The 21190-nt window shown below is 39.3% G+C and overlaps 1 protein-coding gene across 2 annotated transcripts; it reads left to right on the forward strand.

Moving 5' to 3' along the window:
* The first annotated feature begins 1907 nt into the window (after positions 1 to 1907).
* rufy3 (RUN and FYVE domain containing 3) lies at positions 1908 to 20140 on the forward strand. Of its 2 annotated transcripts, none has more exons than XM_023414381.2 (18): positions 1908 to 2467; positions 7721 to 7894; positions 8309 to 8426; positions 8672 to 8773; positions 9405 to 9528; positions 10132 to 10196; positions 11359 to 11424; positions 11519 to 11588; positions 11709 to 11798; positions 11914 to 11997; positions 12393 to 12560; positions 13069 to 13166; positions 14302 to 14421; positions 16777 to 16903; positions 16984 to 17069; positions 17161 to 17188; positions 17647 to 17724; positions 18211 to 20140. In XM_023414381.2, exons 1-18 carry the CDS (start codon positions 2206 to 2208, stop codon positions 18352 to 18354), a joined length of 2004 nt encoding a protein of 667 aa, XP_023270149.1. In that variant the 5' UTR covers positions 1908 to 2205; the 3' UTR covers positions 18355 to 20140. The 2 variants fall into 2 exon arrangements, with proteins under 2 accessions (XP_023270149.1, XP_023270150.1); XM_023414382.2 differs by lacking the exon at positions 1908 to 2467 and adding an exon at positions 4645 to 5447.
* The last annotated feature ends 1050 nt before the right edge of the window (positions 20141 to 21190 follow it).

The following is a 21190-nucleotide window of genomic DNA, read 5'->3' on the forward strand; positions in this document are numbered from 1 at the left end:
TCCTTGGGCCTGTATGCCATTTCTAAGAGTTTTAGTGAATGAATACATTACCATTGTTTTGTAATGGCTTCGAATGGTCATTCAGGATAAGCAACACTTTTACCTGAACATGCCGTAGTCTAAAGTAAGAAATTGCTGTCTTGGGGTTTTACCTAATTTTCCACAAGTTGAAATTTGTTCTCAAAACAATGTTTAATGTTTTTATTCATAACACAAAATATTTTTAAGGCTAACATCAGTACGACATATCTTAAGACAAGTTAGTGTGAGGAGGGATCATCCCTCATACATGAGTGTATAACGCAAAACAGGTGCTGTTTTACACATTTACAACCTGAAGCATGTCAGCATTTCCATGTTTTCCCTCATGTACGTCGTGTTTTATTCATGGAAAAAAGGCAGCATTGTTGAGAGACGTTAAGACAGAATAACATCACGGGCCAGCTACATCTTTGTTTCACAATTCCTCATCTTTATTTCAAATTCCATTTCAAAAACATAAAGCCTATTAAGTATTTGATTTTCCCTTCAAAGGACGCTTTGAGAGGCATTTGTATCAGCTTGTTGGTGCTTTGTAGTTTGAATTGTGCTCTACAGCCAGTGCCTATCTGATGCTGCTGGTCTGATCCCTGATGTCTTTCCACTGCGTTTTATTTAGTGCCAGCTCACGCCTTTCATGTGAAATTGTTCCAGGAACTGTAGCTCTACCTCACCTTTCTTTCTCTGAAATTCCTCAAACCACTCGATGACATTAAAAATGATATTACAGATATTGTCTACTTTATTATGGTCAGATTCAATAAAAATTTTAAAAGGACCAGCTTTATTTGTTGGATTAACTCTATGTTGGATTTATCTTAGTTTATTGTATGAGATATATATGATCATTACCCTTTGGTCACTATTTCACTCACATCAGTGTGAAGCGCAACCTGCAGTTGTGTTGGTGTCGTCAAATTTTTGATGTTAAGTGCATAAATATTACAGAATGATTCATCCTTCCACAGATTTAATTTATGTTTCCTCCTTCCAAAGATTTCTTTTTATGTTTCCTCAGCTTTCTTGTAATTCTGTTTTAGTGTATATTTTGTATCTCTTCAGTCTGGTTTTAGTTACATTTACACTGATGTTTTCAAAATGTCTGAACTGATCAATGTGCACTGCTCTCTATACATTTAACAATTAAACAATAAACAGTGACAAAAACAGGAGATGAACTCAAAATCTTCATTCCAGTTTGTCCACATCTTTGTCTCAACAATTTAGCACCTAATAGCTTTTTCCTGAACTTTCAACCACTTATCTCCATGACAACAGAGCAAACTCATCCCCTGATGAGACTACACCTTGAAAAGCAGTAGAAAAACAAATTTTCTTATTTTTTTTGTTTGTTTGTGAAACTACAATTATGAAGCTAAAAAATGAACACATTCACATTTGGCTGGCCAACTATACTGTTGCTGAAGGATAAAGTGATGAAAGGTAAAAGGAATCAAGTTAACGTGGGTCAATGTCTTTGCTCTTACACATACACATTCACACAATCAATCTAAGTAGCCTACTCCAGACATATATGCCATCAGTCGGTGGAAATTTGGCAATTTGCAATAAGTTACAGGTGTATTCCAGGTTGATGTTATTTATTACTACTAGCTAGATGACATCAAACATTTTATCCTCGTTAAAATGTAATTTTATTGTTTTCCGGCAAGCGGCGCTTTTTCTAAATGTTCAAAGTGTCCTGTTTGTGCAGAAGGATAGAAAAAGTTCATCAGAGAGTCTTACAAAAAGAAGAGGCACAAGTGCTCAGAGCCGCCGAAGCGTATCGCAATGAATCATGGGAGCATTCAGGGGATTGATCTCGCTACTACTAGTGTCTCATCTTCAGTCACTTGCATTGTCTCTGATCATGTAAAGGGATTGCTGGAACGCTGACACAACGCTCAAACTCTCGCGAAATTAGCAACAGATTTGCCCAAAATACTTATTCATAGCCATTTCCGGGTCAGGTGGAGGCTGTGGAGGACAAGACGAAAGGCGGAGACATTACTGGAGAGATTTTGGACTAAACGGACTGGCCTGACAATTGTTTTGAGACCCTTAGCGGTGCATGGCCGCAGCTAACTGCACCTAGCTAGCTGACCGCTGACCGACAGCCCACCCCCTGGTCACATGAAGTGAGTTTGACCGAGGGAGGGGAGGAGGATGGCGGAGCGGGATATGCAGCCTGGAGATCTGCCTGTGCAGTCATCTTCTGAGGTTTCAGAAAGTTCTGGGAGACAAAATTCCTCCGATGAAAACGGACACGCTGACAGTCCAGATGAGACTCTCTCCCCGACCTCGGTGATTTACTTCAAGGAGGCTTTAAACTCCTCGAACTTGAGGTTTGGGAAGGCTGGGTCGCTGTCACCCACTACGCTTCGACAGTATGACTTCCAGATTGAAAGAATCGAGTCAAAGCGCAGAAGTAAGTGCTAACAAACTTTGAAAAGTCCAGATGATGACTCAGCTAGCAAACATAATCCTCCATAATAACCTAATGTACAAAAAACAGAAAGTGTGCCCACTGTTAGCTTAGCTAACTAGCTTGCTAGTGTAGTTAGCTAACTTTGGACTGTTAAACAAACAACTTCCCATCTCCTTGTGACTCAAGAAAACTGCCAGTGACTAACTTAGCTAAGGTTAGGATTGTAATAAATACCATCAAATCTCTTGTCACGTGATTCTCATTCGCAAGTCAGTAATTTTAGGTGGCATGTCAGTGAGTTGACACAGCAAATGTAAACAAGGTGTGTGGTTTATAAACTCCTCTGCTACCTGTTGTTATTGACAGACTTGGGTAATTACTTCGCAATGCTTCTGTTTGGTGTTAGAACTAACGGTGAAATGGTCATAGCTGGCTTTTCTTGAGCCCAAAGTTCTGTCTGTGGTAACTATTATTATGTATGTCATCAATATTTCACATGAACTAACCATCCATGTGCGTTATTGATCACTGCTTCAACTCAGCAGAAAATAAATGAAGATTATAGCCTAGTTACCTACACCCACTTGATAAACTAACTTTACATTGCTTTCACATCTCCACTGCATGATCATAAGAGGATGTAAGCATTGATTACATCCCATATCTCATGAGGAAAAGCAAAGTAACCTGACAGTCCTGTGTAAGTAGGTCAGTAATTGAATCCTGTAGAGTTGCAAAGTTGCAGTTGATTAATCATATTATAGAAGCAACTATTTTGATAATTAATCATTTTTGATTGATTATTCATCAATTCATCAATTTTAAAGTCCAAAAAACATGCTGTGGTTGCAGCTTCTCCAATGTGAGTGTTTCTGTGTTTCATCATTGCAAACAGAATTTCTCAGTGTTATGAGCTGCTGGTGGGACAGATGAAAACATTAGATATTTGAACATTTTCGCTATTTTCTGATTTTATTTACCAAACGATTAATCCATTAATTTGGAAAATAATCCCTAGCTGCAGCCCTGCCTGTACTGTCAGTGATGATTAGATCTTGATCTAAACATGCTGCATGCTTATTGCTTATTGCTACCCAGGCCTACATTTTCCAGTGTAAAATAAACATATGCATACAAGTGCTCTAATGTAATTGTGTGGTGTTTGTAAATTAGCTATTTCTGTAATTCCTTATTACATACAGGCCAACATTTACAATGATACCTATATGTTGATGTTGGTATAGACAATAAAATCGATAAGGCTGATCTATTGGTCGAGCAATAATCAATAATGAAACAAGTTGTTAGTTGTTAAGATAAACATGAAGCGAGGGAAGAGAATAAGGGTGTGTCATGCAACAGAGGTTCACAGCTTGAACTAAGGATGTTGTGATTACATGGTCAGTCTCTAGACATCAGAGAGACCCTACACTGGTTTTTCATAAGCATTAGATTTCAATGAATCTTTTAACATTAATCTGTGACAGGACAATACCTACAGCATGTCTTTAATTAAGTCAACTGATCAATTAGCCAAATAAATCCTATGATTATCTTTTATAGGTATGATCAGTTGTCATAAGACCTTTGACACAGCACTTTTCCAACATGTATGTAATAGGTGGTTTGCAAGCAGCAGGACACATATAACATGACAAAACTTAAATGGACTTTTCCTGATTCTTAAGTCTGATAGCTACTTCATTTACTTGCTTAACCTGACAGTTGTAGCTGCGTTAAATCAACACTGAGCCCTCTGTTGATTTGGACCACAGTTACAAATATTGTAATGTGGACATAGTATTTAAATTTTTCCAAATTGATATGTATATTTTTCTCATCCTCTGGTGACACTGAACATCATCCCCTAGATATCATCTCTTCATCAGTGTCAAGTGTGGTTTATAATTTCGTCAACATGGGCCAGGCCTGTAGAAACTGCACCGGAATATTGGCCTTTTATTTTATAAGAGGTCACTTGGTTTTCCCTAGATGGAAATTAAAAAAAACACAATAACCATTTACAGCCAGGACATCTGGCCTTATTACCCTTGTCGCTCACTGCTGTTGGCGTTGTGCTGTGCTGCTGCAGCCCGTTCAATAATTGCTTTGTCAAATAACAGGCCTCTGTTTCAGGTCAGGGGAGGCTGTTGATGCTTGAGAGACAGATCAGTCCTCTGCTGCATCATTAGCATTGCCTTGGTCCTCTGGGGACCCCCCCCCCCCTTTTTTTTTTTCCTTTTTTTCTTTTTACGCATGCACCATCTGCTCACGTGACAGTGTGTTGCTGTACCCAGCACTACTGTCAGCCATCTTGGTCAACACCCACCCAGTGCATTCACTGCGGTGCACAGGCAGCCCAATCAGAGTGAACCGGTGTTAAGCTGGCCGGAGGAGGGCTGTGATTTCCAGCACGGTGCTCTCTTGCATTTTAAATTCCCAGTCTGCACAAAAGGGATAACAAGAGGTTGGAAGAGGAGGAGGAGGTGGAGGAGGAGAGAGAGCAGGGCAGCCTTTCTCAAGACGGCAGCGTATTTCACTCAGTTGTAACAAGGAGGAGAGAAGGATGCAGGCATAAAGAGGAGGAGAAGCAGCACCCTTTCAGACACCTGCTGTGGGCCTTCTCTGTATTGGCCTTTTTCTCTTCTTCTTTTGTGTTGATGCTGATCTCATCCTCTCTGATTTCCTCTTCTCTCTGACCTGTTTTTTTTTTTTGGGGCCTTCACTGGCTCCTGGAACAAAAGCTACTACGCCTTTTTCCCCTCGGTGGTGTTGGCTTTGCCTCACATCAGCTGAGTCATCATGTCTGATCTGACGCCTCAGAGTGAAACCCCGACTCCCACCACTGACAAGATCACCCAGGCCGCACGGGAGACCATTTATCTCTGCAACTTTCGCGTGTCTGTCGATGGCGAGTGGCTTTGCCTTCGCGAGCTCAACGACATCTCCCTCACGCCAGACCCAGAGCCGGCGCATGAAGGTAATGTGGCAGCTTAGTTCAGCGTCTGAGGAGGTTTTTGTGGACACGGTGGGATCTCTGTTTGGGCGTGGTGGTACAGAAGGAGCATGTTTCACCTAGTGAACTGTGCTGATGTGTTCTGTTTGAGCTGTGTCATGGTGGATTTCAGAGGAGACGGTTTGAGAGTCACACAGCAGGATGACGTTGCTTGTAAATAAGCCAGGGATGGGCAACGAAACAACCAGGAAGTACGGGTTGTTTTGTGATGAGAATTTATTAGAGCTTGTGGTAAATCAGATTGACAACAAGTATTTGATCCATTATATTTGCTGTGTTTTTCCTTGATCTTTGGAAATATTTCAAGGTTTGCATGTTGTTTATTTGAATGTTTTTTTCTTACACTCACTGAGACTAAACCAGACGGGATGCAACTGAGTCCAGATATTTCAATTTGGCAGCGAACACATACCTTGCTTTAAACAGATATGCATTTACTGCACTAAGTGTTGTTTTTCTCTGGTTTTGAATTTGATAGAGATCACAGTATCTGCTGTGTGCTGATCAATACGACAGATGCTGTTGTATCTGTAGAGAGACTTCCTCATCTGTTGCCACGCCTTCTCTCAGTATAGACCAGGCAGGTTGGCCAGTCCACAGTTTCCCTAAGAAAGGGGGGCAGTTCAGACTTTTCCTACACTGCAGCATCAGCTCAACATTTATGGTCTACTGTAATCATGTTACAGAGGACAGTTACAGAAACGTTTGATTTGTCAATTGCCTGTAAGATAAAGTCTTACACTGCGGGTTACAGGACTATGATTTTTAATTTTCCTCTTGGCAGTTGCTATTTATTCCAGCTGATACTGATATTTTTCAATTCACAGCAATATTATCACATGAATAGTTTCCACTGGTGGAGTTTATCCCTTAGACTTAACCTATAAGGCTCAGTGCACAAGTATTTCATCTCCGTTTTTAGTAATATGTGACATTTATTTTGGAAATCACTTTTCACACATGCTGGTTCTTGCATTTTCTTTGTGTAGCAGGGGAATTCTTGAATGCCTCCTTGTAAAAAGCTGATATCCTTTACTCATTGCAACTTTTAGAAATTCATAAATCAACAAAAACGTAGACAGGCTAGTTTTTGGTATTACAGTAACTACGTGAAATAATTCATCTAGCTTTGACTTGTTGTTCATGTGGGATATGTTCATGTTAAAATCCGGGAATTCATTTTGTAGCATCTGAGGCATTTGAAGGTCCCATATTGTATAAAGTGAGATTTAGAATGACCTATCTGAACCCACCATCCAACCTTGCAGGATTCGGTTTCTCTGAGTGTTTATCTGTTTTATTTTTACTAGATCGCTCAGAAAACTCTTCTCAAAACCACAAATATATTTTCTTATGGATCGACACTTCAAATAAAACAGGAAAAATGTAAAATATGGGACCTTTAACATATTATAGTCATTAATGCACATCTATTGATACAGTTCGACTCTTTTTTGTGACATGGACTGAATCGGAAGTCAGGCTGTGATGTTGTTGCATATTGATAATTAAATAGAACATAGACTATACCTCATTACCCAGCTGTCCACTTTCATCTCAGTGTTTAACTGCTAAATTGAATGTTGCAGTCACCTGTAATGAGGAGAACTTCTCTATTAAAATCAGAGCTGATAGTCCTGATGGAGACTGACACAATTTTAGCAACAAAACACATAACGTCCATATTCTGTTTCAGAGTCTAATCCTTGCAAATGCAAATTTCAGACCAAATGTATGAATGTTTAATAATGTCAATAAGCTCCTCGACTAAAAGCCCCTCAGTGTCTGTTATGTACCAACATAAATAATGGATGAGGCACACATGTATAGATGGATCATATAAAGAAATAAGAGTTGACTGCATTAGGTTTGTTTTGGTTAAATTTCCTCTGTCGGGTCTATGCCTTGTTTTAGCTTTACATTACAAATGCATCAAAGGTTTTGCTGTGTTAGCTCCTACAGTTAGTTTTAGCTTTCATTCTCGCGGAGTAAACAATTAGAAAAATTTTTAGAACTTTTTCATCTTGTATTTCCAGGTCAAAACCATGTTACTTTTACAGCCTGAAAATCATTTGATCTTGTGGAATTGAAGGAAACATGGAACTGACTCGAAATAGTTTTTATTTCCCCTGACAGGTCTTGATAAATTTAGCTCCTGAGTTATTCTTGCTGCTCAATGTTCGTGTCATTACTATGAGGACTTAAAAGACCTGTTTTCTTTTTGTCTCTTTTTTTAGATCCCAAGGATCCCATCGCAATCGAAAGGCTTAACTTGATGAACATGGCCAAACTGAGCATCAAGGGCCTGATCGAGTCTGCTCTCAACCTGGGACGTACACTCGACTCTGACTATGCACCTCTCCAGCAGTTCTTTGTCGTGATGGAGCACTGTCTGAAACATGGGCTGAAAAGTACGTATGTCACACTTCACAATGTTATCTGTCATCTCTTCAAAACACCATGATCGGTGGTTCTTACAGGTCTGTAAGGATTGAAAATCAAAATGTGGGATCTTGATCACTTTGGTAACTGTCCAGAATACATATCAGATCCACAGTTTGTGTAGTTGTGAGGAATATGTGCAATAACTTTATCCAGCCATCATATTCAAACAAACTAAAAAGATGTAAAAGGGATTAAAATGACAACTTTGCTGATTAAATGCTTTGTATTTACTGAAAACAGAGTACTTATTTTTGTCTTTTCTGTGCACTAGAATAGTTTCTGGTTAGTTCCTGCTGTTTATTTATGTCCCGAGTGATGACTCAATGACCTGATTTCCTTAAAATGAGATATCTCAACAAACACTGTGTCTCAACCATCAGCTAAGAAGACCTTCCTGGGGCAGAACAAGTCATTCTGGGGGGCGTTGGAGCTGGTGGAGAAGCTGACGCCTGAGGCAGGAGAGATCACTGCCAGTGTAAAAGACCTGCCTGGCCTCAAGTGAGTCTGTTACATCATTTCCCTAAAGAGCGCGGGCAGATTTCACCCAGTCATAAAGATTTTATTGATAAAATCAATGGGATTGATACAAATAAATGGGAATTATTTCTTTTTGTAGCCACGTGGAGCTCCTTTTCAAGTTGCAATTGTTTGTTTAAGATTATAATGACTTGTTTTTTTTATGTATTATGTTGCAGTTGTTGGGTTTGAGTGTGTTTATATCCGACCTCCCTGTTTGATGACAGAACTCCTCTAGGCAGAGGGCGCGCCTGGTTGCGACTGGCCTTGATGCAGAAGAAGCTCTCCGACTACATGAAGACCATCATCAACAGAAAGGACCTGCTCAGGTTCGTTGGAGTCACACCAGTGCTATCTACAAATAAAACATTTGTGATTGTTATGTCATTTATTATATTTCTTTTTCCACCAAGAAGTGCACATTTAGAAAAGGAACACAACAGGGTTTCTGTAGGTCTTTAAAAGTCTTCAATAGCATTGTATTCAGTTCCTTCAAATATATATTATTAAAAAATGTACAAAGGTCTTAAATATTTCTCATCTGTCATAGAAGGTGACATTAATTATAATTCATTTGTAATTTAAGAGACATTACAGAGCTAGGAAGCTCACTAGCTTAAATAGGTCAGGTCAAGATTTCAGCTTAAACATAAATTAGCTTTAATTAATCAATTATTTCTGAATTTGATAATCCATCCGTCACTTTGACTGCTTATCTGGTTTCAGGTCAGATACATTTGTTATGTACAGCTGGGAAGTGCTGACAAAAGTGTCCCATTAATCTCAATAACTGTAGGACTTATATTCCCCACTAGTTTTCCACTATTCATTGACTAGTATGTCTCTGAAAAAGATATTTAATTGAGTTATATGGTATTAAAAGCTTTGAAAAAGTCTTAAATATGAGTGTGAACCCTGCTGAAGCAGTTCTCTGTTTTTTCACCCGTCTCCTCGCTGTAGTGAATTCTACGAGCCGAATGCGTTGATGATGGAGGAGGAGGGAGCCGTCATCGCTGGACTGCTCGTTGGACTCAACGTCATCGACGCCAATCTGTGTATGAAGGGAGAAGACTTGGACTCGCAGGTTATTCTGACTTTCACTTTCACTTCCACCACGGCACACGATTAGGAACGAAATCAAATGGGCAGAGGGAGGAAGCGAAGGACATTCATATCTCTCGGTTCTAACACAGTGTTGATGTCTGTGTAAACTGAAACGCTGTAAATGTAAATAAAGAAACGAGACACTGTGAGCAACACAGTTTACTTTTGGGGGAATATTTTGTATTTAGTAAGCACTGGATTTACAGTAGAAGCAAATATTTAGCACCTCTGTGCCATTAGTCCATCGTCGTATACATTAAAATTCTTCACATAGAAATTCTAAAACAAGCAAACTGTTCAGGAATCGCTGCTTCGTGCTCGATTAGTCGTCACTTTAGGAACGAGGCCAGAGTCACTGGAGGGACGGGCCAGTTGCCAGTTAACCAATCGTCAGTACAGTGAAGTGAAACCTTTCCTGTAACAAACCTCATGTTAATTTGAGGCTTGGCTGAACTCTAAGATATTGACCTAACCTGAATGCATCTAAACCCTGCACCCTTGTATTTTTGTTCTTTAATATAAAACCTGTGCTTTGGTTTCCGTTGCCATTGATTTTCTTTCTCTTCTTAAATTACCTCTACAGGTCGGGGTGATTGATTTCTCAATGTACCTCAAAGATGGCGGACACAGTAGTAAGAGTGCAGAGGGGTGAGTGCTGCTTCCTGACCTTTAAACCAAAGTCATTGTCATTTCAATCCATTTTTAATCTGTCCAGCCACCAGCAGTAGTCACAGTGAAGTCAGCAGTCTTCAGCCTCGTACTGTTGTCCATCATGGATCGACTTGTTGACATTATATGAGCTTTACTTTTAGCTCTGATGGTACTAGGTGACGTGGTTTACCTTTAGAAACTGGCCATCAAGTGATAGTTTGTCCTGTCACTGGGGCCAGTGATTCTGCCACGTGGTAAATTAGTGTTGACTGTAAGTGGCAGTTTATTAGCTGTTTGTTTGCTTTGCTGAATGAATAGTTTTAAAGAAAAACTAAAAAAAAAAAAAAAAAAACTGTAGATACATCAGGGCAGTTAGTACTTATTGATTGTCACTTATTGATTAAACTGCCAAATATTTTCCTGATTAATCATTTGGTCTGCAGAACATTAGACTGATTGTGTGTCCTTCCAAAGATATAATATATATATATATATATATATATATATATATATATATATTTATATATATATACAAAAATGTTGAGACCATGAGAAGCAGAAAATTCACTGATTCATTTTATGTTGATCGACTAGGCAGTTAATTGAGTAATTGTTGCAACTCTACCAGTATGAGACAAGCTTCTATTGATGATTTAAAAAATATTAAATACAGAAAAAGATTAGATTTTTTCAGTTGTTACTCCTGTTGGATTGTTACACCCTCTGCTGCGTCCTTTAGTTTGAAATATGGACTTTCAGTTTCAGTGTAACTGTAACTGTAACAGCCATGTTTTGATCTGGCTACACCACTAACTATAGAGAAAAAGTGTCCTGGCTCAGTACGGAGCTAAAAAAAAATCTATTTTCTATGCCTTGCCTATTTTCTCTCTGGGTCTGTTTCACACTTCAACATGTTCCTCATTATGAAAGTGAAATATTAGACGTTCTTCCGGTGGCTGCAATCAATGATAGACAATTGATCGTTGAAATGATCATGTATGAATACAAACCAAGGTGGCTAACAGCTAACTACATGTTAGTTAGGTTATGCTGCAGTATGTCTTATTCCATCCTCAACGTGTAGTTCATCTCTCTCTCTCTCTCTCTCTCTCTCTCTCTCTCTCTCTCTCTCTCTCTCTCTCTCTCTCTGCTCCTTCAGTGACGGTCAGATCACAGCCATTCTCGACCAGAAGAATTACGTGGAGGAGCTGAACAGACATTTAAGGTTTGTCAGATTCACTTCACTCTGTTCACCTTCTTCCGCAGCTCGCCCAGCCTTTACCTCGTTCACTGAAAGTGATGTTTCTGTCTGTTTATAGCGCGTCAGTAAATAACCTGCAGGCCAAGGTGGACGCTCTGGAGAAGTCCAACACAAAGCTCACAGAGGAAGTGAGTCTCAGTACAAAACGTCTGCTTCTGCTTCTCTGCACAGCTGCAGGGTTTTTTTTTTTTTCTCTTTTTTTTCTCTCTTTTCATTAAAGAGTTGTTTTGTTGATTTTGTCTGCACAGCTTGCAGTGGCAAATAACAGGATCATCACCTTACAAGAAGATGTGGAGAGAGTAAAAGAGGAGAGCTCATATCAGCTGGAGTCCAGAAAGGTGAACAGATCATCAGTAAAATAATTAAATATATGTACAAACAACATACAGTGCTTCTGTTATGAAAGAGAAATGTTGCTTTTTGTCTTATTATACATGTCCCTGTTTTGTTCAGGCGTTAAGAAGCGACTCTGCAGCAGACGGACAAGCGCTGGGCGAAACGCGCAAGCAGCTCAAAGAGGAGACTCTGCTGCGATTGGTGCGTTTAAGGCTCTTAATGATGGTTGTTTAGCTCTTGTGTAGAGCTTGATGCTGCGGTGGAATTGCAAGTGTAGCTATAACTGCTATCACAGTTTCGATTTGGTGTTAAAGTTTTAAAGTCACTGAAAAGTTTCTCATAGCGTGTTTCTTCTCTCAGTATTTAGGTAGTGGTTAGGCTTCGAACCACACTTTCATTAAGTCTTATTCAGACCTTTTTTGTAACTACATCTGATAGTAGTTTAGTTAAGACATATGCACAGTGTATAATTGACATTGAAGCTTGAGAAATCTGTACATTTTAAATCTTGAATTTTCCTGCAGTTGCAGACCTATAGACCTGTATTTTTCTGAGTATGGAGTGTGGCTCTGAACTTCGAGCTGATGTCTGTGCAGGATGTGGAGAAGGAGCTGGAGGTGCAGATCGGCATGAAGCAGGAGATGGAGCTGTCGATGAAGATGCTGGAGAAAGACATCTGTGAGAAGCAGGACGCTCTGGTGGAGCTCAGACAGCAGCTGGAGGACCTCCGCACCATCAACCAACAGCTCAGCCACAAGTCACAGGTGAAGCTTCATGTCTGATCCTCCCCCAAGTGTTCATTGGCGAAAATGCCAAAACAATTTAGGTGCTAAGCAGCTGCTGCTGTGGCGTTAATTGCGTAGGAAGTAATTTGTAGTTTATTTCTTAAAAAGCTTTTCTGGTGTGAAATTACTTTGTAGAATTTGTAACTTGAAAGGTTTAAACAAGTCAATAACAAAGTGGCCTTTACACACCGCAGCATTTTATCATAAATCTACTCCAAGTCAAAAACAAAATTGAATAAACAAAATCTTGTCTGAAAAGCTGCTGCTTTCCACAGCTGCCTTATTACAGGTCGCTCTCACACTCCATCTGAGGTCAGAGCTCATGGAGACGACTCAGCCAGTTAATGAATGAAAAGACACTTTTAAAACTGAACATGCTGCTGAAACGTTGAAATGAAATAAAAAAAGATCCAAATTATATCCACTGAGTCACTGTTATGAGCTTGAGGGAGGACACCAGCTGACTAACGTGGCTCATCTTCCTCAGAGCGCAGATGCCAGCTCTAAACAGAAGAGTGACGTCATCGCTCGCCTGGAGGAGAAAATAAACCAGATGTCAGGGACCGTAAAACAGCTGGAGTCCAGGTGAGGACAGTCACAGCAACACAATTATTTATTATTTAATTTGTGAAATGGTATCACTCACTTAAAAATCTCTTACCGTCCTGTTTGTCATTTTCCCCCTTCACTTTCATTATCATTATTTTTCCTCTATCATTTATTTATCTTTTTTTTTTTTTTAAATCAGTGAGAAACATTTGGTGAAACAGGCCAGAAACCTGAACTCAGCAGCAGGGAAGCTGCTCCACCTGCAGCAGTAGTGGAGCCCCTCTGCTCCTTGAGCGCTTTCATAAACCCCAATACAAACATACAACCCTGCCTAATATAGAAATAACCAAACTAGGATGTTATCTTTTTTCTGTACAATGCTCCTTTGTTGTTGAAAATAAAATTAAAAAAAAAACATCTTCCCACAACCTCCTGCAGTGGCTCTCCAGCATCAGCTTTGAGTAGTGTGGACTGAATCGATCCTTTTAGCAGCCTTCAATCCTTGTGTTCTCTGACAGATGTGTGCGCCACATCAGAGTTATACTTTCCTTTGGCAGGCATTTCTTAAAAATACGCCATTAATGCTTTTTTGGCAAAGGCAAGATGAGTAGAAAGTCCATCGTGGACAGTTTTAAGATGATGATTTATGTGCCAATGGACACATCCTGGGTATTTGTGCGGTAGTGGACTCGCTGTAATGTTATTCCGAAGAATTCGACCACTACCAGAGACTGTGCTTGAACATTTTCAACCAACAATGACTGACAGAATAAAAAAATCAAATAAATCAGAGAGACAGAATCCGAACTGATGTTTAGAGATTGACATCCAAGAACTTTGTTGTCATTTGGTAAATCACGTTCAAGTGTCGCAGGCCAGGACAGGAGCAGGATAAAGTCAGAAGAAAAGGGCAAAATTAATTTATTAATTTTGAATTGTATGTGAACATAACATTGGTGTAAACTGTAGTAATCATTAGGCTAATAAAACAATAAACAAAAACGGCCCGCTTCATCTTCTTTGGCTAAAGTCTCCCTGTTGTCCTCGTTGGGTTTCACTCTTTAGATCTTTTTAATTTTAGTTTTAGAAGACATCTCTTACCAACCGTGTTTCTTTCCATCAAGTTATTCTTTTATCATAAGTTTGTGTTAACCCGCTCACCCCACACCAGATGCAAACAGGCTGAGAGAGAGAGGGATCTGGCTGTCGAGGCGAACCGGCTCTTCAAACAGGAGTTTGGAGACAAAATTGAGAGTCTGCAGGTGGAGGTGGAGCAGCTGAGGAAACACAGGTAAAGTCTGAGAAAATGGCAACATGATGCTTTTAATGTCTTTTTTTTTTTTTTTTTTAAAGGACAACTGGTGATATTCTGTAGTTTTTTTTATCGTGAACAAATCCATCATATAGCTTAACACATCAATGGGTCGGGCTGTTGCACTGGGTGACGTGTTTCTTCTGCCACAGATACTCATTAGAGCGGTACATGTGTTTTAAGTCCCACATTTTCCTCTTCTCCTGTGTTTTATTTGAAGTGTTTATCCATAAGAAGATATATTTGTGGTTTTAAGAACCAAAAAACATCTCAGTGTAGTTTTACATCTCCACTCTCAGGCTTCACTCTGGAGCTCTAGTAACAACAGGTCTGTGAGCCAATCAGAAGAGAGGAGGCTCTGAGCCTCTCTCTCAAATATATCAGTATTAATATAGAAACTAGACCTGATCTATAATCAAACTACACATTGAAATCTACCTTTATACAATATATATTAATCCACTGTTGAAAACACTCACCAACACATTCAATATTTCCTCGTGTTTGAGTAACATTTGCTAAAAACTACAGTTCCCAGATTTGAATGTGAATGAAACTAATATCTGTGAGCTGTTTTTAAAGATTTACATCTTCAGTAGGAAACAATGGCTTGTGGCCACAGTGTGAGTGCCAGAGTGTTGAAAGATGAAGTAAAACAGTGTTGGTTTTGGTCTCTTTGGATTTGTTGGCTAAAATAACAACAAAAAAAAAGTGTATCTCCAACCATATCCTTTAAACGACTGTCACTGTCAAGTTAATTGTGATTTATAGAGCTTCATGCCTGTGTTATTGTTAGTGCAGCTGTTAAACAAATTGAAGCCCCTACACCTCCCACAGTCCTGACAGTTCCTGTGGTGAAGATGATGTTAATGCTTGGGTCAAAGAGTTTATTCCCGGCTTTACCAAGGAGGATAAACATTAGTTGTGACTTTAGAGCTGAAATGTGCCCACCTACTTCTTTAGCAGCCTGGGTGCCAGAGGGAGATGTCTTATTCATTTTCTCCTTCATTCTGAAAATAATCCCTTCATGTGATTTTGGAGCGTCTGAACCAGCTACAGATTCTGTCCCAGTTAACGCTTATATGTGTGAGAAATGGGAATAAAGGCAAAGCTGTTTTTAACATCTATAATTCTTGTCCCATAACTGCACCTCTCCCAGACGTAAGTACATCTTACATAGTTCACAAGGACATAAGTTGTCATTGTTTATCAGTTGTTAATATGAACACATTGAGGTATTTTGCCCTCCAAAATAAAGTATTTCCTGCTTGGAAAAGAAGCAGAGCAGGTGCAGCTGGTAGCTGGTCTGAGTCGAGGCCCTTTATTAACCTTCCAAAGGGTCCCGGAGCGAAAAGTAGTTGTTTTGACTCTGTGTTTACCCACCTTTTTAAAAAATAGCATTTTCATTATAGAACTGAGCTGAAGATCAGAGCTGAGATAATTGGCTGATTAGTCAGTGGACGGAAGATGAATTGGCTTGATAACTGATGAATCATTCAAATCATTTGCCAAAAGTTCATTTGCTCCAGCCTTAAAATGTGAATATTTGTTTTCCTCAGTTTCTATTAAAGTAAACTCAAAGATGTTTTACTTGTCAGACAAAAAAAAGACATTAGAATATGTTTAGTTGGGCTCCTAACTAACGTTTTACAGCCTGAACAAAATACCCGTCCGACCTGTTGATGATGAAAGGAATCGTTGGTTGCAGCTTTGCAGTTCGTCTGTGATGGAATGAATCTACCTGACCTGAGGCTTTCTGTGTGTTAATTACCAGACACAGAAAATAAAAATGAAAACACAACTTCAAAACAAAGATGCATAATATAAACTAAAACAGTACCGGTCTTAAAACTAGATTCTGACACAGTCCCTCTGCAAGACCAGTGTCACATGATAGAGAATGGAGGATCAATCATAGCTGATATTTTAATTTAATGATACAAATTTCCTACAAGTGGATTTAATCAAATTATTTAAGATATGAAGAGTAAATCTGGTGTTCTGGGTTCACGGCTTTAAAGCTTCTCTGGTGATGTTTGTGACCTTGCTTTAGGACAGTGATGTAGTGCTTCACCTGTAAACTGGGAGTAACCCCACCAGCAGATCCCGCATCACATTCATGTAAGATGTACTGTGATGTGGGATAAAATGTAAATGTAAGTGACGGTACTGTCAGTTTATGTTTATGTTACAGTAATCATAAATCATTTGAGAATTTTACTGCATTTTCTTTTGGATGTTAATCATCAGAATAAGTCTGTATTGTATTCTTTGTGTCTTGTTGTTTATTAATCTGTTCCCTGCTTTGTGTTTGTCTTAATGTTGTTGTTTCAGGTCTAATCTGGAGCATGAGCTGAGAAAAGAGCGAGAGCGAAAGAGCGAGCATCATCACCTCAACGCCGCATCCAGACAGCCCGGTACTCCTCAGAGGGAGAGGAGACAACCGGAGAACATACCGAGAGTACGTCTGTGCTCACGTTTACACCGAGGTAAAGAGCTGTGTACTTGGACTTTGTACATTAAGTGTCTTTTTTCCAACAGAATCTTCCAGAATCCCCATCAGTGAAAAGGGAGAGTGACCAGTTACACAGTGGACAGGAGGACAAAACCAGCCTGAGCTCCAGCCTGTAAGTAGTTCAAAATCTGCAGTTTTAGAAACATCGTTAATGTTATGAAAAAAGATCTTGACTTTTTTCATGTCTCACTTCTTCCCTTAAGGTCCTTGTCACATCATGAGGACGAGCAGGTGAGGATTTTACCTTTAAAACAACCTCTGATTTGATTTTATTACATGACGAATAAGATTCAAATGTTAAACCTTTAATACATACACTTTTCCCAACTAATTTTGCAGCAGCAGATATGTTCTACTAACCAGATTACATTTTCTATTCACATGAGGAAATGTTAGTTTATGTATCTAGCGACTTTTGATTAGTAGATAATGAATGAATCAGTAAAATGTTCACTCCCGGTGTCCCAGTATCTGCTTGTCGTGACTGCAGCATCATTACATTGTTTTTTTTTTTAATGGTTCTGTTTAGACTCTCAAGGCTCTTGGTTCAGGTACCTCCCAGTAAACCCAGTGCAGTTCATAAACACATTGCCTGCTGAAAACAGTCTACAGCAGGTAGAGCTATCACTTAAGTACAGTATGTGTTTATTGAAGTAATGAGATATTGCTGTTTTACTGGTTTTCTGCAGGACGAGTCCTTCGTGGAGATCAGCCATCCCTCCATGTGTACGATGTGTGAACAAGACGAGTCCCTCCTGAAGACGAAGGTACAAAGATTTCTAACTAAAGGTTACAACATTTATTTATTTAAACTCATTTGATCCAGACTGTCTGAAAGTATTAAAATCATACAGGCACTTGCATTGTAATGGAAGAGGCTGAAAACATTACACGACCTGTTTCCTCATGGTGAGATAACATGTTGATGTTTTCATACATTTTAACTCGAATCAGAAACATACTGACAACGATTTTAATGCAAAGTTTGAGCAGAAGCATTTTTAGACAAAGTATAATGTCTCTTTAAGAAATCAGCTGGTTTCGACCTGCATTTCCCACAAACGGCGAAGAAAGAAAGAATCAAAGAATCTCTTGAAGACTCATCCAAGTGTCTTGTTTCTTGAGCCTCCTGGTTTTCAGATGTGAAGCTCTAGTGATGTGTTTCTCTCTCGAATCAACACTTACTTAGTTTCAGCTGAAGACGCGTCCGATGTCTCCGACTGTGGTTTATAATTCTGTTTTCCTCCCTCCAGAAACAGTGTAAGAACTGCAGCGGCGTTTTCTGCGAGAGCTGCGTGTCCAACGAGCTGCCGTTGCCCTCCTCCATCCTCCCGGAGACCGTGTGCACCGCCTGCTACTCCCTGTTACTCCAGCAATACGCTTCAACGCCGACATGAGCGCACTCGGACACAAATTGACCGGACAACGTGGAAACCAGAGGCATTGATTTGTAAAACTGGCACTGCGAAAATGCACTTTTTCAATTCATGGCTTCAAATGTCGTGACAGATCTGAGTCCTGAATTCTGTGGGATATTTTAATCACTTTTAAGTCAGCAGTGTCCAAACGTGCAAATGTGTGCCATTGACAGCTGTGCGTGTGCAGGTTTTTTATTTTAGCCAAATACTGTTGTGGTCATAAACCCTCTCTTCTGTTTGAAAGTGTGTGTTGGGCTGCTGTGGTATTTTTTATTTTTCTTTCCCAATGGAAACCTGCACTAACGCAGCTGAAATGGCACAAAAACAGGAATCATCTCATTCATTTAAAAACTGACTCTCCACAGCGTCCACTGAGTGGATTATTGATGAAAAGGTCAACTGACAATATTTTTAACCTCAGTTTTAAAAGATTTAAAAAGAAGGAAAAACTGGATTTTTCATAACAGTTTCATCATATACCAATAAGAATATCTATGTGGTGATCAATGAATGTTCAACATGGAACCAGATTCAGGGGAAAACTGACAAAATCATCACACCTTTGACCAAATACAATTATATAAAACATGTCAGTATTTAAAGCTTTTTACACAACAGAAGAATGTTGTAAAATGTTAATTTCACTGAGCCTAATGAGTTCACGCAAACATTTAAGACCAGGAAAAGACAAATATTTAAGTTACATCACGATATTATAACAGAAATATTGAAATTATATAAGCAGTATACTAAAAATCTAGTCTATTATCATAATATTGATGTGTTCAAATTTTCAGAGGGATAATTCACCAGTTGGGAAATATGTTTATTTGCTTTTTTTGATAAATTAGATGAGAACTCTCATGTCTTAATATGGATCTGATGGTTGGCTTAGCTTAGCATAAAGACTGGAAATACATGGAAACGGCGAGCCTGGCACCTGTCCTCCAGACACAAAATCCTCCTATAGGCACGTTTGAAGCTCACTAATTAACACGTTGTGTCTCGTTTTTTAAAATTTGTATAAAAATCAAAATGTGAAAATGACGTGTTGAGGATTCATGAGGATTATGTGTCAGGACTACTTGGCTGGGAGCAGTAACATCATGAAGGCTGTGTAAGGTTGGACTCCTGGAACTTGTTTTTACCTAAATTAATTCACATATTAAACAAACAAGATATAAAGTGTTCATTTGTGAGCTTTAGAGCTGCCAGTAGGTAAATGTTTTACCTTTGGACTCAGGCTAGCTGTTTCCCCCTGTTTACAGTCTTTATGCTAAGCTAAGTGGCATCTTACTGCAGCCTCATATTTAGCGTACAGATATCAGCCGCATCTGTGTTTGAAACAAAGCAGATAAATTATTTCCCAGAATGTCTTGACTTTCCTAGTTTACAGAGCTGAATATAGTGGGTATAATATTTCTTTACTGTTGTTGGCATTAACAAAAAGAGCTAAAAACTCACTTCAGAGTCTGGTTTATCTTATCAACAGTGCGGCATTTAGATTGTAGTCTGGATCATCTAACCTTTTTTTCTGGGCATCTTAACATATGACGGCACTTTGAAATGCATGACTCTGCCCGCCTGGGTTGAAGTGGGTGCATCAGCGGATCTTTATAACAGCTACTTTGATGTTTTGTTGATTTCTATGAGGAAAAACTAGAAGCTGAGCAAAAGCAGTTAAAATTTTTAGTCCCGATGAAACTAATTAACATGTGATATGGAAATGCTTTGTAGATCAACAATAAACTTTTATTAAATTTTACCAGAGTATAACTTTGGATTATTTGTGATAGGGAGAAATTCTTATCATCGTTGGTCGAGGTGTTTCAATGAAGAACGAGCGCTGGAGCCCAGGATGTCTTACGCTGAGGATGTTTACTGAAGCTCGGCCGAGGAGAAAGGAGGACTCATCAGTACAGTCTCCTGTGTGTGATGTCAGTCTTTGTACACTTAGAGAGATTACTATAGATAGCTTACACTCCATAATCGGCCAAATATCTAAACGGAGAAGCAAGGAGGGATGTGTGAATAGACTATTGGTCCATTAACCATAAACAAGGAAACTTGATTATACACGCCCAGGTGCTAATTCTCAGGACACCCAGCCACTTGTTACTGACCATCCAAGGTCTTCTGTTATCAACGCTGGCACCAACAGTTTCAGCAGAAAACCACAGCTGCGTGTGGAGCGGCTGCCTGAGCGTGTCAAGGCCTGTAGGATTTAATGCAGTATCTGTGGCTCAGCGACCAGTCATTCATTAGGTAGACAAGAGAAAATTCCCTCACAATTTCAACCTGTGTTTCACCATTCAGTTTCAGATAATCCTTAAATTCTCCTCTGTGAGCAAAACCAGAAGCTAAAAACAGAATATTTAAGAATATTTTTCACTGTGCAGGATGTGATGTGTTTATTCCTTTTGAATTTGCACACACACAAACATATAAAATACTGTGAGGTAGAAGTGGGTAGCTGATAAAACTCAGCACCTAAACTTTCCATTTCGCTTCACCCACACATCTAAACAAAATACATTTTCCTGCAGTTTTACCAGCCAAAAAACAAACTGTTAATTTCACACAGAAATACACTGGAGACCAGCTTTTACACAGGGTCAAGTGAATTCAAAAATGTTAAAAAATTAAAGTTAAGATTTGATTTGAAGTCCAGCTGGAATTAAACTTGAGTGTCATTAACATAACCGGCGTGGTGCTGACTCCCTCACAGTTTCTCAAACCTGAAATAAGTTGGAATAATAAGCTGAACCCTGTTTGCAGTCCTCAGTTCTGTTATCTGCTGTATAAATGAAAGCGA

The sequence above is a fragment of the Seriola lalandi genome, unplaced genomic scaffold (assembly GCF_002814215.2).
Source record: "Seriola lalandi dorsalis isolate HSWRI2012SDOR001 ecotype SW California unplaced genomic scaffold, Sedor1 jcf7180002054524, whole genome shotgun sequence".
NCBI lineage: Eukaryota > Metazoa > Chordata > Actinopteri > Carangiformes > Carangidae > Seriola > Seriola lalandi.